We start from the raw sequence: 15,471 nt of genomic DNA, 5'->3' as shown, positions 1-15,471 counted from the left end.
TTTGACTTTTGAGAATTTTACGTTACTACAAGGATTTGAATATAAAACAATAATAATTGAGAACCAGTGTATGTATTACATATCGATAAAATTTAAGACATGATTTTTGAGATCTATATTGGATTGATTATAATACAAGTTTTTATATTAAATGTTCAATGGAAAAGTTGATATTGATTTTTTTGGATTTCAGTTATAGTTATATTATTGGGCTACATTTTGATTCAAAAAATTTTTATTAGGGTTTTCCTCTCTCATAAGAGAAATATTTTATCAAATTATGATTATGAGATATGTAAATATTGGGTTACAGTAAGTTGTTGTAGATTCAACGATTCTAATAATTTTGATTCAATGAGAGTGTTATCATTGGATGCAGTAATATAAGTAATAATAAGAAAATATGGTGGTATAAGAATAATTCAAAGTATGAGTAAGTCAACACTTTAATTATTAAGATGTTTGACAAGAATCACTGGGATATGATTTAGGAATTTTAGACGATTTTCTAATAATATTGAAAGAGAAGTCATTTGGAAATTAGAATAGAAAATGAGTGACCAATACACGTATCTCTTCTTAGACCAAGCCAACCTAAGTTTCAGGAACGAAACTTCTCATAAGGAGGTAGAGATGTAAAACCATGATTTTGTAATCATGATAATATTTTTGTAATTTAAGTTTGCTAGGATTATTTAATCTTTGGGTATCTATCTCATTATTTTATCTAAGATGTAAGATTTGCAAGTTTATCTAAAGTTGTGTGTATAATTATATCGTGTAAAATATTTTTGTAGCTCGAAATTTAAGATATTATTGTGTATATATTTTGACCTTGAGATAAATAAATAGATCATGATCTAAGAAATTAAATAAGAAATTTTTGGATATAAGCTGGTAAACTTTGAAATATAAATTCAAAGTTGAAAAGATTATACCAGATAGATTTGAGATGATATTGACATACCTGGATAAAGATCAAGCAAGATGATAATATGATCCCTAAATTTCGAAATCTTGGAGTATTTTGTGAGAACCTAAAATTTTGGACATTAATTATTTAATTAAATATAGACACATATAAGAATTTATTTTCGAGTTATAATAGATTCGAAAATATTAAATAATACATGATATTGGAAATTCCAAGCCAATAAATACAGGGAATTCGAAATCCAGTGCAAGATACACGATAAATTAAGGCTAGACATTCATTTAATTGGAAGGAAATATTACATACAAGGCAGTTTTTCTCAACAAAGAAGCATCTCAATATTTATGGAATGATTATCTCGAAATTATGGAAGGAGCATCTACAAATTAAGGAAAGATATCAATCGAATTATGGTAAGATTTTTACCACCCCTCTATAAATAGGAGAAGCTCCCATTCAGAATTTACACCGAAATTTTCGAGTTTTCTCCCTAGAATTTTTGAAATTACTCTCCAAAATTCTGCACGAGTCATCAAAATTCTATCTAAGTTCAGAAATTTGTTTCTCTCGCTCGGGTACTCGGAATCCGATCTTCACTGTTCCGAATATGATTTCATATGTTGTGAACAACATATCAAAATTTTAGCAAAATCCAACGGTTAGTTTTTCATTTACATCTTTCACAAGAAAATTGCTCAGATTTTAGGCGGGAACAACATACCTACGATTTTTCGTCCATAAGCAGGTCAAAAGACTTCCAAATCCGATCTCACCGTTCATAATTTATTTGATATACTTGTGAACGTAATGTCCAAGTTTAAGCCCGATCCAACTGTTCATTAATGCGCGAGGAATTTTACAAGGCGGCTGATTTTTCGGTAGATGTGCTGCTGCGTTTTCGAGGTGTCGGTTGCATGATTCTTCTATAGTTTCCGAGTTCTTCACATTTTCTTCCAGTCTAAGGTAAGTGGGTTTTTGCTATATTATAATTTTCACGCTTGTCCTTCGTAAATGTATTTTTGCTATATTATAATTTGCACACTTGTTCTTCATAAGTGGGCTTGTTTTAAAATACGTTGCGTATGGATTATTTCGTGTTTGAAAGTTCGTTCGAGTATAATTCTTTGTTCATGATATATTTTCTTCAAGATTTGTCAAATTATATGTTCAAAGCACTGTTAGGATTCGATTGGATATGGGAAAGGATTTCCGAACTATGACCCTTATACGGTGGGATGGTAACCGTTGTACGGCCTCACTCCATAGAGGATTAACATATTGGACATAGCCTCACTCTTTAGAGGATTAACATATAGGAGACTGATATCAAGAAATGTATTTCCGAACTATAACACTTATACGGTGTGATGGTAACCGTTGTACGGCCTCACTCCATAGAGGATTAACATATTGGACATGGCCTCACTCCTCAGAGGATTATCATATAGGAGACTGATATCAGGAAACCATGGAAATGAGAAGACTTTCAGTGCTATATGAGTATGCTAAACAAGAATGTTATACGAGTATGATATGTGATGATATGAGTATGATTATGAAGTATGCGTTATGATATGCTATGTAAAATTTGAATTCAAGTATATGTATATGTTGCTATATGTCTCGAACGGCCTCCAGTTGCTGAGTATTTCCCAAAATACTCATCCCTTACTTCCTCCTCACCCAGATAAGAACAAAGAGCAAATGGATGAAGAGGAGCAAGAACAATTTTGGGTATGGTAGAAGATCTCCGAGTTATCCCAGAAGTTTTAAAACTTAGTTTATGTTTATCGCTTCCGCACTATTAAAACATTTTTAATCAGTTTATTTTGGCATTAAAGTTGTAAAGACGATTTTTTTGTTGATTATGAGAAATAAACTGGTTTTGGTATATACTGTAATACGGGGCTTGTTGTTTGACGATTATGTGATTGTTGAGCAACGCCGGTGTCGACTAACCCCGGTCTCGGGGCGTGACAATTTAATTTAGGATTTTCGAAATAGTAGAGATAGAGAAAAATCTACACGATAAAAAAATACAGGCATGGAAAATTTAAAATTTTGCCTACCAGATTTTATGAAAAATCAAAAGTCCTATTTTTGGGAAAAATTACCATTAAGTTTGAAATTACTAAATGACAATTTTGGGATTTAAGAACGAAGATTTAATTGTACTGAAAAATAAAAGATCTACCGAATATTGAAAATTAGACACAAAATTTGAAATTTTGTAGGCTTGGATAGAAGAAAATTTCGAAAATATATCCAAGAAATGGATATATAGATTTCGAAATTATCCAGTATCATGGATAAAGAATGATAATTATCCTAGATTTAAAGTTTGATTCAAAAGTTCAAATACGAGGATAATACACGATCAGGAAAGCAGCCACCCCTCTATAAATAGGAGAAGCTCTCATTCAGAATTTACACTGAAATTTTCGAGTTTCCTCTTCAATTTTCGAAATTTCCTCCCAAAAATTCTACACGAGTCATCAAAATTCTATCCAAGTTCAGAAATTCGTTTCTCTCGCTCAGGTACTCGGAATCCGATCTACACTGTTCAGAATATACTACCATACGTTTCGAATAACATACCAAATTTCGGCCAGATCCAACGGTTAGTTTTTCGTTTATAGCCTCCGCAAGAAACCTGCTCATATTTTAGGCGAGATAAGCATACCTACGGTTTTTTTTATCCTTAAACAGGATAAAACGACTTCTAAACCTGATCTTCACCGTTCATAATTTATTTGACGTACTTTTGAACGTACTATAAAAGTTTAAGCCCGATCCAACAGTTCAATAAGGCGCAAATAATTTTTCAAGATGGCTGATTTTTTGGGCGATGTGCTGCTGCATTTTCGAAGTGTCGGTTGCATGATTCTTCTATGATTCTCGAATTCTTCATGTTTTCTTCTAGGTCTAAGGTAAGTGGTCTTGTTTTAATGATTTAATTTTTGTTATATGCATTTTCGTTTTTGAAAATTCGATCAAGTGCAAATTCTTCTTCTACCCCCTTCTGGTTACGATTGTCGCATGATGTATTTGTTGGCACTGTGAGGATTCAACTTGATATGAGAGGGAATCCCAAATATGATATAACCATTACGCGGTGGGGAATAACCGCTATATGGCCTCGCTCCCTTAGAGTAGTAAAAATTAGGTACTGATATCAGTAAATCATAGAAATTAGATGAATCTCAGTACCTGGTCAATGGTATGCATATGGTATGAGTCATGTTATGCATGATATGTGTTTCAAATTGTTATGCATTTTGTTATGTTGTGCTCGAACGACCTCCACTTGCTGAGTGACGACCATATCACCCATCTCTTACTCTACCCTACCATATAAATCAGAAGAAAAAATAGAGAAAGAAGAATCAGACACTAGTTTTGGGGCTGATAATGGACGCATAAAGAATTTTAATTAAGAATATGTTCTTGTAAGTTTTTAATTCAAGTTATAAATGCTTCCGCATATTTTTATCGTTTTCAGAGATACTATTGTAAAGACGATTCCATTTTTATGGTATTTATGCAATAAACTGGTTTTGGTTTGTACTGTACTACGAGGGTTGTTGTTTAGAAATTATGTAATTGTTGAATAACGTCGGTGTCGTCTAACCCCGGTCTCGGGACGTGACATCCGCCCCTGTCCGATCGAGTCCTGATTTGAAATTTTAAAAAATATATAAAAATTGTTTTGATGTTGGGTTGGCCCATTAGTTACTTGAGGTTGCAAGAAATTTAAACGTGTGTACTAGATCTAAAATGAAAATTAAATATTTATAAATTTATACATTGAATATGATTTCTAATTTCATACTTGTAGTAGACGACCATTTTTATTATTGATTATTGATTGACCTTTCAAAAATCTATAATCACCTTTGAATGCAAAATACTTTTAATTTTAATTGGATATGTTTTGGTTGTAATTATCTAGTTTTGGTAATAACAAAATTACCTAATTGTTATAGGATCAAACCGCCATTCAATATATTTACGTGTGACCGAAGATCAAGTAGCCAACCACAATGTTTGCAACGAATCTATCAATATTGGATCATAGTTTAACATGACTAGACTATTTATATAAAACAACCAAATATTATCCAGTTCAACAAAACACTGCATGTTTCAGTGTATTTGGATTAGAATCGGACATCCGGTTCGAAAATGTGTTCAGAGGGGCTAGTGAATAAACTTTTTGAAAGATTTTACGGTTTCAAAAACTTAAGTGAATTCAGCTGAATTGACAACCTAAGTCTGTTTTCAATCAACTAAGTGCAGTATATAACTAGTAAAAATATTATTTTAATGCAGAAAAAGTTTGTCGAACTCAATGAACAAGTATACACAACTAGCAGGTTTAACAACAAGATCCAGACAACAGGAATTAACGAATGTTAAAAGTAAATTGCAGTAAGTAAATAAGACAAAATTTGTTTTTAGACATTCGAAGGAAATTATTCTACGTATCTTCCTCCTCTTCATGGGTTGGAAGATATTCACTAGAACTACTTCAGCTGATATTAAAACCTAACCAGCTCAAACTTCAAGAAACTCAACTACAAACTCAATCTGTCTCGAATATGATTTATGACAATTTCAAATATTCACTCTTCTAATTAGCTCACATATACAAATGATTAGAGTGCATGAATACAAATGATTAGAGTGCATGAAAATAACAAAAGTTATCCTTATTGACCTGATAGGATAATTTCAGTATGTACTTGAAGTTTGAAGCAACAAGATAATTTATAGTGATAAATGTTCGAAAACTCGAATGCTTAATTGTCATGTATAGTAAAATAGGTGGATTGAGTTGACAATTTTCGAACCCATCAAAATAGTGGACCGACCCGCATAAAAGTGGGTTGAGATGGGTTGCAGACTGCCTATAATAGGTGGGTTGAGTTGATAATTTGCCAACGGCCAGCACTGTTAGCCAGTTTTGACATCTCTATTCCAACTCAAATCAAAACAAGAAATTATTCGTAGTTCGTTTCCCAAAACAGATTAAAAAATAAGTACAATTGATGTTAGCTAACTTCTGAAACATTAGAACCTAGAAATCTTGCAGTGTAAGTGCATCATATACCAACTCATGTTCATGTGTGTTTATATANATTATTATAAGATACGGATAAAGACAAAATATAAGAAAGAAAGTTCAGATTCAACAATCAGCAAGCTCTCCTTTAAACTTGAAAACTTCTTTCTTTTTTCTTTGTGTCAGCGCATAAAAGGAATCAAGAAATACTCTGCATAGAAAAGCTGCCACAATAATAGCAAAGTTTAGTTAGTTTGGTAGTTGAAAAACCACAAAATGTTTAAGGATTCATGCAGTAGGCTTAAACTAACTTTTCATGGAACAAAATCTTCAAATTATTGAGTAATAATTTTTTTGAGGCTAGGATTGACTCGAAATTGTGAAGACCCAAAATTTTACCATATAAAGAGATAAAGTGCAAGTTTATTTTAGTTTTACATTGAAGATGAATTATTTCATGGAGGATAATAAATTACATGTAGTAAATCATGCAACATTTGGCATGGATGATAATAAATAACATGCAATAAACCATGCAACCTTTGGCACGGAGGAGAATAAATTACATGCAATAAACCGTGCAACCTTTGGTATGGAGGGGGAAGGCCAAAAGTCACATTGGTGCCTATAAATAGTGGCAAATGGATGAGTGAAATCACATCAAAACAACACCAAAATTCATCTCCAAAAGTTGCAGTTTTCGAGCACCAAAAATTCTGCTCAATTTCAGAAAGTTTTTCTTATTGTTTTGCACATCGAAATCCGATCTCCCCCGTTCAGAATATACTTACATGTGTTTTAAGCAACATATCCAAAATTCAGATCGATCCAATGGTTCGATTAGGCGCAAACATTTTTACAAAGTGACTAGTTTTCGATGTCAAACTCCAACTTGTTCATTCCAAGATTTTTGGAACAATATTTCGAATAAGTGTGTTTTTGCTATAATTTTATATACACTTGCATTTCATAAGTGTACTATTTAATATATGTATTGACATACTTGTTCTTCATAAGTGTGTCCACGTTTTCACAAAAATAAATTATTTATGTTTCTTGAAATTCGATCGGCATATGTTATTTCTTCGATTTGCTAAATGATATTTGAAAGCATGTTTGAGAAAAATATTTTTGAAGGCACTGTTATGATTCACATTTGAAATGGTCAGGACATTCCGACATTTGATTTGGCCCTGATGCGGTGAGATATAATAACCGACACTATGTCCTCGCCCCCTTAGAGGATATAACTTAGGGAACTGATCAGTTAGCCATGTAAAATAAAATGATTTTCAGTGCCATTTGTTCGATTTAATATGATATGATATGATTTGAAAATGTTTTCCGTATTCGAATGATATACGATATATATATGCATTTGTTATCAACTATGATCGATCGACCCCTACTTGCTGAGTATTTACCCAAATACTCACCCCTTCTTCCTCCCCACACATAAGAACAAGGAACAAATTGAGGAAGAATAACAAGAATATTTCTGGGGATGGTGATCGAAGATGTCAATTCGTAACTAAACCAGTCATGTTATTTCGTTTTTATTATATTTGTTTACGCTTCCGCATTTCGTTCAAGTTTTGTAAAGACATTGATATGATTTATGAAATAGACTGGTTTTGGATATTTGATTACTACGAGGCTTGTTGTTAATGGTAATGTGATTATTGACAACGTCGGATGTTCCACGTTTCGGGCTCGGAGCGTGACAAAAATGATCCATCGTGGACATCAATTTCTCAAAAAACGTATTATTGTATAATCTCGAAGTAAAATAATCACCACCTAATATCTTTAAACACTTTAGGTTTACCGTTAATTTTTTACACACGTGAGTGTGTGTATGTATTAAATCCCAAAATAAATTGGAACATAATTAAATTTGAGCAGCATATATGTCTACTTACCTTCCATATAAACATGTAAAAACCATAGAAAGATCCTGCAGTGGATATATTAATCCGGAGGGCTCGATACATGAGGAGAGATGCAAGTGAAAAATGGCCCAAAACCTATATATATATATATAATAACAATAATAATAATAATAATAATAATAATAATAATAAATTATTATTATTATTATTATTATTAATATTAAATGTTAAAAGGGTACCTGATAAATTTAATGTAGACTTAAAAGCAAAAACAAAAATTGCGATTTTTACAGAAAAAACTCACAATATGTTTTATTTTTAAAAAAATATTATTGTAAAGAGACAATACTCTTTTTTTTTTTTTTTTTTTTTTTATTTTTTTTTAAATTATTCTTTTTTTTTTTTTTTTTTTTTTTTAAAGAATAAAGAGAATACTTTTGCTTGCTCTTGATTGACTTGAAGTGTTATAGAAAACTGTGTCAAATAATACCAATATTTGTTATATATGTTTGGGTATTCAAAAATCATATATTAGTACATATCTGAAACAATTGGTACTCAAATATTATATATTAGTATCATATTTTTAATGTTTTGTAACGAGTTTCATCCGAAAAAAATGTGGCCTCAGGTAGTGCAAATATATCTGTTGTGGATCAGAGACTACAAACATATAATTTTTCTGAAAGACACTGAATGCAAATTTAAGTTTGAGTGTATGGATTTAAAGCAAATTTACCCTTGATTTTAATAATAAATGAATTAGAATAATTTTTTAATATATGATATTTATCTAGTAAATAAGATATTAAAGTTAGACCATGGGGAAAATACTCACAGTGACAATTTTGTTCGATAAAGAAGAGGAAGAAACTCCTATGGCCATTGCACCACCATAAGCCGCCATAAGTATGTTAATACACATCCAAAATACCTTCAAAATTGACAGGAAAAAATCATTAAAAGAAATGAGAAAATTCGAAATCTGATCATTGCGATTTTAAATATACAAAACTTTTATATATATATATATATATTGTAAAAATAATATTAGAACTTTTATTTAGTATTTCAATCATTTTCCACCAGAGAGATTATATGACGCTGACATGTACAATGACACATGGTATTAAAAACTGAAATTACATAAAAAAACTAAAACAAAAAAAAAAATTAAAAGGTAAGAGACTATGACTTAGTCTTTACCATATGATGAATCGAAATCACAGAAAAACAAATATACAAAATAAATATTACAATTTTCCTAGAAAGAAATTACGTATCACTTACACGTTTTTGTCCAAGCATGACGCTGAATGATTTAAAACCATGCATTTCGTCTCCTTCAACATCAGGTATGTCCTGTAAGGTTTTTTTTTGAAAGAATTAATGTGGATTATCATGTGATTTTAAGCATTTTTATATATAATTTTAAAATTAAAGGTAATATACGATTAATTAATCTAATTGTGTTCTCGTTACACACATTTTTTTAAATATATTATCAAGTGGAATGTTTATACTTTAGACTATTATATTTCATTAGGGACTTTCTATTAATTAATTTACAAAATTTCATATTATTTAGGAAATATATAGAATTTTTTTTTCAATTTTTGAACATGTATATTAATATTTACAAAAATTACCTTGAACAAGGAAATAACGCTGGCAAATAGGAACATGAAACAAGCCGCAAATATAACTCCCCTTGAAAACACTACTGGTTCACCAAGAACGTACATCTGCACATATGAAGAATCCTTCGAAGATTTAAATAATGAATTAATCACGCGCGCGCACACACTTTTTTATATAGTTGAAGTGTGCAATGTTTATTTTTATAATCTTTTCAAAAAATTTTAAACGAGATGGGATGATCGCTATTTATCGGCACATGTGAAATAGTTAGTTGTGTTCTATCAGGATCTCCCTATAAAAAAATTCAAAAAAGCTCTTGTGATACAGTCTCATGGGTCAATACTGTGACAAAGATCTTCTATTTGGGTCACCCATAAAAAAATACTACCTTTTATGCCAAAAGCATAACCTTTTATTGCAAATATGAGCAGGGTTGACCCGTCTTTTGAATAAAGATCCATGAGACCGTCTTACAAGAGATATACTCTAAAAATTATATCGTTAGTTTGAAATTTGATAGTTATTTAATCTAAAAAAAAGATAAATAAAAAAAGACTCGTTGAAATAATACTAAATTTTGACTATTTTAATGACCAAAATAAAAAAAGTTATTTTAGAGGATGATTTTGGTATATCTCTTTTAATCTTATGTGTTAAAAGTGTAATTTATAGATTCTAAAAATAATTTCAATACGACATGATGTATATCGATTGATCCAACTCCCTCAAATAAATGGGACTTCATATTGAAACTCATACGATGTCTCCAAAAATTAAAACATAAAAATAAAAGCAACAATTTTACTGCTGGCTATATATTTTTAAAAACAATCATCAATCATAAAAATAGAATGGAGTTATTTGAAACAGTAGAGAACTAAATCAACTTTGTAATTGAGACAAAAAAAGACCGATTCTTAAGAACCCAAAGGGCCCTTTCCCCAGCTTGGATCAGACAAACACAGAAGGCAATCCTGCAAACCTAATCTCGAATATGAACCATTAAAGAAAATACCAATTAAACCAACCACAAGAATACCAGTTACAATACCTATTATCCAAAGAGAATTAATCTTTCCAGTAGTATATGCCATTTATTATCAATTGATCGATCATAATAAAGTATGCATTTTTTATCTTGCCATTTGCGACTAATAGTAAAGTTTGTAAAATACCTGTATATGAATAAAGTAAGCGAATTGAATCACTAGAGCCCGACCTATTACAATGGTTGCGGCTGCAAGAAATGGATCTCGTTTCCACCTCATAAAAGGTAACTACAAGAAACAAAAGTAGATAGTTCAATTCTATAGGAAATAAAATCGGGTTAACGGGTCTCCCACGATGATTGACCCTACCCGGCCCAAATACATTCGAATGTTTTGGAGGGAGTAGTTTTCCATGTCACGATCTCCTATAACTTTCCTTTGTTTTGGATGGTGATTAATTAAATTTTTTTTTTTTATCAAAATAAGCAAAGGGTTGGCCAATACATTATAAACAAAAAGGTGGCGAGACTTGCTTCCATTTTTTTTTTTTGCTAACAAATTTTTTTATCACCATTGTAAAACAATTTGGATTGTACAAATCGATTCATTTCCGTTCGTGATTGGCATCGGACCATTGTGAAGCATTACAATATATCGTCGGAAGGAAGGTTAGTAAATCATCAGCTACAAAAAGATTCTAAATAGAATCGTGTTTTATTCGATAATCATATGCGATTCATGTTTTTTTTCTGTCAAATTCAATATTGGAGACAAAACTACTAAACTGGTTTCAAAATCATCGAATCCAACTCGAAGACTGATAATCAATTAACCTGATAGCTTGGATGAACCGTCATAAAACGAGATCGAGTGGAACAAAAAATGAAATAGGATCATTGTCTATATTGCTCATTTACTAATTAATTCAATACGTAAAAGATGTACATAGATTTATGTCACCTCTATGGAGTATAAACTTCCTAATAAAAACATGCAAAGGAGAGCAGTCATAAGGGCCGGTGATCCAGATATCATTCCCAAGGCAAGACTCTGAAAATNTGATTTATTTCTTTTTGGGATATTTGATGTTATGGAAAGGTTCAAAGAGTCAAAATTTAAACAAAAATTTCAGAAAGTAACAAAATATAGGTGAACAAAGAGATTAAATTGAGAAATGAAGGATAGTGATTGCCTTGTCTATTTCAACGTCAAAAGCTATGTATAAGAAAATGTGAAGTTTAGTGATTACCTTGTCTATTTCAACATCATATATTTGGTTAAGTCCAACCACAAATATATTCATAAAAAAGGTTGGAACAATTGCCTGCAAATGGATCAAACAAGAAACTTCATGAACCTGGCAAGATATGTATACAGTATTGCTCTTTGGCATTTATGAATAATAATTACATAAATAAGTTATTCTTAAATTTAAATATTTTAAAGAAGACAGGAAAAATTGCAAGAATGATCATATCACTTGGTCTGTAGGAAAAATTGCAAGAATGATCATGTAACATGGTCTGTTCTGGTTTTTTGTCTTGTAAATAGTGAAAGTTTGTTGTTAGTCCAATAAGTTGGTCTTTTTTTTCCTCTATTTTTTCACTTTCATCATCTTTCGTCGATGTACTGACATGACACTCATAAATAACGAAGATTGTGTTGGATACTGTAGACGTATTTGGTGTCAATGGACTAAAATTAAAATTTCACTATTCATATCGAAATTGTGTAAGTCAAAACAAAACAAAACAACTTACTAAACTATTTTCCGTAAGGAAGAAATACATACACACAAGCTCGCGTAAAAGATGAAATGGAAGAGATAATAGAAAGATTTATAACCTTGAACACTTCCAAAAGAAAAACAGGTGACACTTGAGTCCACGAATTCAAGGCCAGAGAGGAAACTGATGTTATGCTCAGAATCTGCCATTTATGTTGTCAATAAGTAGCTCTAACTGATACTGATCAAATCAAAACAACTTTCAAATCTGATCCATAATTATTTCTCTAGAAACATTATAACTTCCATCCCTTAAAAAATATAGCAAGCCACCCCACGTTGCTTAAAATTTCGAATCTAGCTAGCTGACACGACCGTAGCGGTTTTAAAAAATGTTACTCACCGTTCCGAGTATGGTATATGGACGTGAAAACTGATAGAGACCATACAACAAGCTACTTTCACTTAAGCTCTTCACATGTACCATGCCGTCATCTTTTTCCAGATGCGTTCTGAGTACGTGTCTGGGCTTATTGCTGATCCTCTGCCGATGTTGCGGCTGAGGCTCCCCATAGTTACGGCCAAATCTGCCGATGCTTATATCATCTGCCGAAGTATTTGCGGGCATCGTATGGCTTGCAGGATTCCTTAGTTTTCCAATACTGATTGTCACATTAGAAGTTCTAATATATAGACGTAAGTATGATCCTACCAACATTAACAAAGGCCCTTTCGGTCAAATGGGAAATCTAGTTATTTATTTTTATGTTATAGATAGAGTTTGTAATACATATATAAATAATTATTGTGAAATATATTCCATCTTGCCTATTGTTTTCACCATAATAGTTATGGTGATTGTTTTAATGTTTATTTTAATGTTTCTATTTATTATTGCCGCATCTATGACCTAACCCTAGTTATTTTATTTTATTTTAAAAAATTATCGTTTCGATTTCTTGCTTCTGAAAATGTGTATAACCAAAAGTTTGACAACAATGGTAGAAATATACTACCCGAATAACCCCGATAGCAATAGTGTTGGGCTACAGTTCTTCGTTGGGTTATATTTAAACACACGAATAATCAAGATCACTCATTACATGATACTAATTTGTTAGACTTAATTTAATTGTGGTGATGAGAGTCAAAACCAGTAGATCGCGTTAGTAAAACCAGAAGACAGTACAAAAGCTGAAGTTCTCGTATCGCCTTAACAAAGCAGTACTCTTCGAGTACTTATCAGCTTAGATAAACAGAAGCAGAACTTGGCTTTTACTAGATCAGAACCTATCGAACATATATTAAATGTTACCGTTACTTTACCTAGTACGAGTATTAAATGCACCATTCATGCTGAACAAAGTCATTTAATACGTTTTACCAATTTTGGTATGAAACAAGACTGATTGTTCTGAAGCTTTTTGCAGGAACCTTTTTCGGTAATAAAGCTGATTCTATCAAAAATCAAAGAAGCCGTTTTGTTTATAGACGTTGGAATCAAGACTTCTATAAATACAAAAGATCAATGACGTTTATAGGTCACCCCGAACCAACAACAACGATCACATTCTCTATTATACGAACGTCGATTTGAGTACTCAGAACTACTTATCATCTTCAAGCTCAATATACAGAAAAACAGCACACGCTTCATAGTAGATATCTGATCTTTTGAGATCATATTGTGCTGACTGTTTCTTACTCTCTCTACCAGCTATTCACATTACTATATTTTTTAGAAGAGTTTGTAATCTGGAAAAGAGTCTTTTCCAGAACTTTGTTTTATTTGTTTTATTGTGTTGAGAAACTAAGAATTTCAGTAGGCAAAAGGTAAGTCCTGCTGAAGTGGGTGTGTACAAGTGTTGTACTGTGAAATCCAAAGTCTTTTAGTGATACCTTCTGGAAACAGAAGAAGGGGAGATGTAGAAGATTTCATCTTCGAACTTCCATAAACAATCATTGTCTACTGCCTACTATTTTATCATTTTCACCCTTAAACCATCAGATCGTTTCCGCACTATATATTGTGGTCTGCTAGTTATATTCTTGAACATGATAAGCTACAATCTCTAATAGGATTCTAGCACCCTTTGCAAAAACGACCAACAAAGGAACGAGTTTATTCACCCCCCTTCTAAAATCTATATCGATCCCCAACAAGTGGTATCAAAGCAGATTTTTCTTGTTCTGAAAATTTACAACAGTTATGGCTCATTTCAACAAAGTTCCTATGTTCTCAAAAGAAGATTTCAACGATTGGAAGATCAGGATGCAAGCCCATCTTGCAGCTCAAGACGATGACTTGTGGTTTGTCATCACAGATGGTCCCCTGAAAATCTTAAAGCCTAATACAGCTGTTACTATTACTGACGGTGCTCCTCAGATGGTTGAAAAGCACAGAAGTGAATGGACCAGCGAAGAAAAAAAGAAAGCCAATCTAGACAATATTGCAAAGGACATTCTCTACAAAACTCTCGACAAAAATACCTTCAGTAAGATCAAGATGTGTTCTACTGCAAAGGAAATCTGGGAGAAGCTCATTCAAATCTGTGAAGGAAATGAGCAGACGAAGGAGAACAAGCTGTCTGTGGCTATACAAAAATTTGAAAATATCAAGATGAAAGCCGGAGAAACTCTAAGCGAGTTTGATGAACGTTTCAGCAGCTTGGTGAATGAACTAGCTGCTCTGGGAAAGGAACATGGAAACAGAGAAATAGCACTCAAAGTGATGTGAGCTTTACCCAGGGAATGGGACGTTAAAACAATGGCTATGAGAGTCTCTAAAGATCTAAAAAAGTTGGAGCTACATGACTTATTTGCTGACTTAAAAGCCTATGAGTTTGAACTGGAATAAGGAGTGGAGAAGAGCCATCATCGAATACACCTACCAAGGCTCTTGCAGCTATTGCTACTGCAGTTGTTCCAAGTGCATCACCTACTACTGCTACTGAAAGCACATCTGATAAGACTGCTGAACAAATAAGCAATGATGCAATGTCTTTGTTCGTGAAGAAATTTTCGAGATTCATGAAGAAGAATCACAGAGCCTACAAGAATCCAAACCGGAATTTCAAGACGGAATCACCATCTGGTGATATGACATGCTTCAATTGTGGAAAGATCGGACATTTTATTGCCGACTGCCCGAAGCCCAAGAAGGATGGCCAGAAGAAGAAGGAGTACAAGCGGAATGACAAGAAGTCCAGAAGAGATCGCAAAGC

The 15,471-nt window shown here is 32.3% G+C and overlaps 2 protein-coding genes across 4 annotated transcripts in view; both read right to left on the bottom strand.

Moving 5' to 3' along the window:
• The window catches only part of LOC140979654 (homogentisate geranylgeranyltransferase-like), a 34,938-nt gene extending 23,357 nt beyond the window's left edge, over positions 1–11,581 (bottom strand). The window contains exons 1-7 of one of the 3 annotated variants that reach the window (XM_073445162.1): positions 11,482–11,581; positions 10,708–10,809; positions 9,541–9,636; positions 9,182–9,253; positions 8,730–8,825; positions 7,922–8,026; positions 6,074–6,223 (exon numbers count right to left, since the gene is read on the bottom strand). In XM_073445162.1, the coding sequence (XP_073301263.1) occupies positions 6,182–6,223; positions 7,922–8,026; positions 8,730–8,825; positions 9,182–9,253; positions 9,541–9,636; positions 10,708–10,809; positions 11,482–11,556 (588 nt within the window). In that variant the 5' untranslated portion in view covers positions 11,557–11,581 and the 3' untranslated portion in view covers positions 6,074–6,181. Of the gene's footprint in view, positions 1–6,073; positions 6,224–6,875; positions 8,027–8,729; positions 8,826–9,181; positions 9,254–9,540; positions 9,637–10,707; positions 10,810–11,481 lie in introns of those variants that run through there. The other 2 variants (XM_073445159.1, XM_073445160.1) reach the window with 2 other exon arrangements.
• Positions 11,582–11,683: 102 nt separating this feature from the next.
• On the bottom strand, positions 11,684–12,891 carry LOC140979112 (glycinol 4-dimethylallyltransferase-like). The gene is made up of 3 exons (XM_073444462.1): positions 12,651–12,891; positions 12,367–12,450; positions 11,684–11,845 (listed from the first exon to the last, which is right to left on the bottom strand). The coding sequence occupies exons 1-3, from the start codon at positions 12,873–12,875 to the stop codon at positions 11,684–11,686; spliced, it is 471 nt and encodes a 156-aa protein (XP_073300563.1). The 5' UTR covers positions 12,876–12,891.
• Positions 12,892–15,471: the final 2,580 nt, after the last annotated feature.

The sequence above is a fragment of the Primulina huaijiensis genome, chromosome 6 (genome assembly GCF_012295235.1).
Source record: "Primulina huaijiensis isolate GDHJ02 chromosome 6, ASM1229523v2, whole genome shotgun sequence".
Lineage (NCBI taxonomy): Eukaryota > Viridiplantae > Streptophyta > Magnoliopsida > Lamiales > Gesneriaceae > Primulina > Primulina huaijiensis.
Note: the sequence above shows the minus strand (reverse complement) of the source record. Positions and strands in the feature narration are given on the sequence as shown.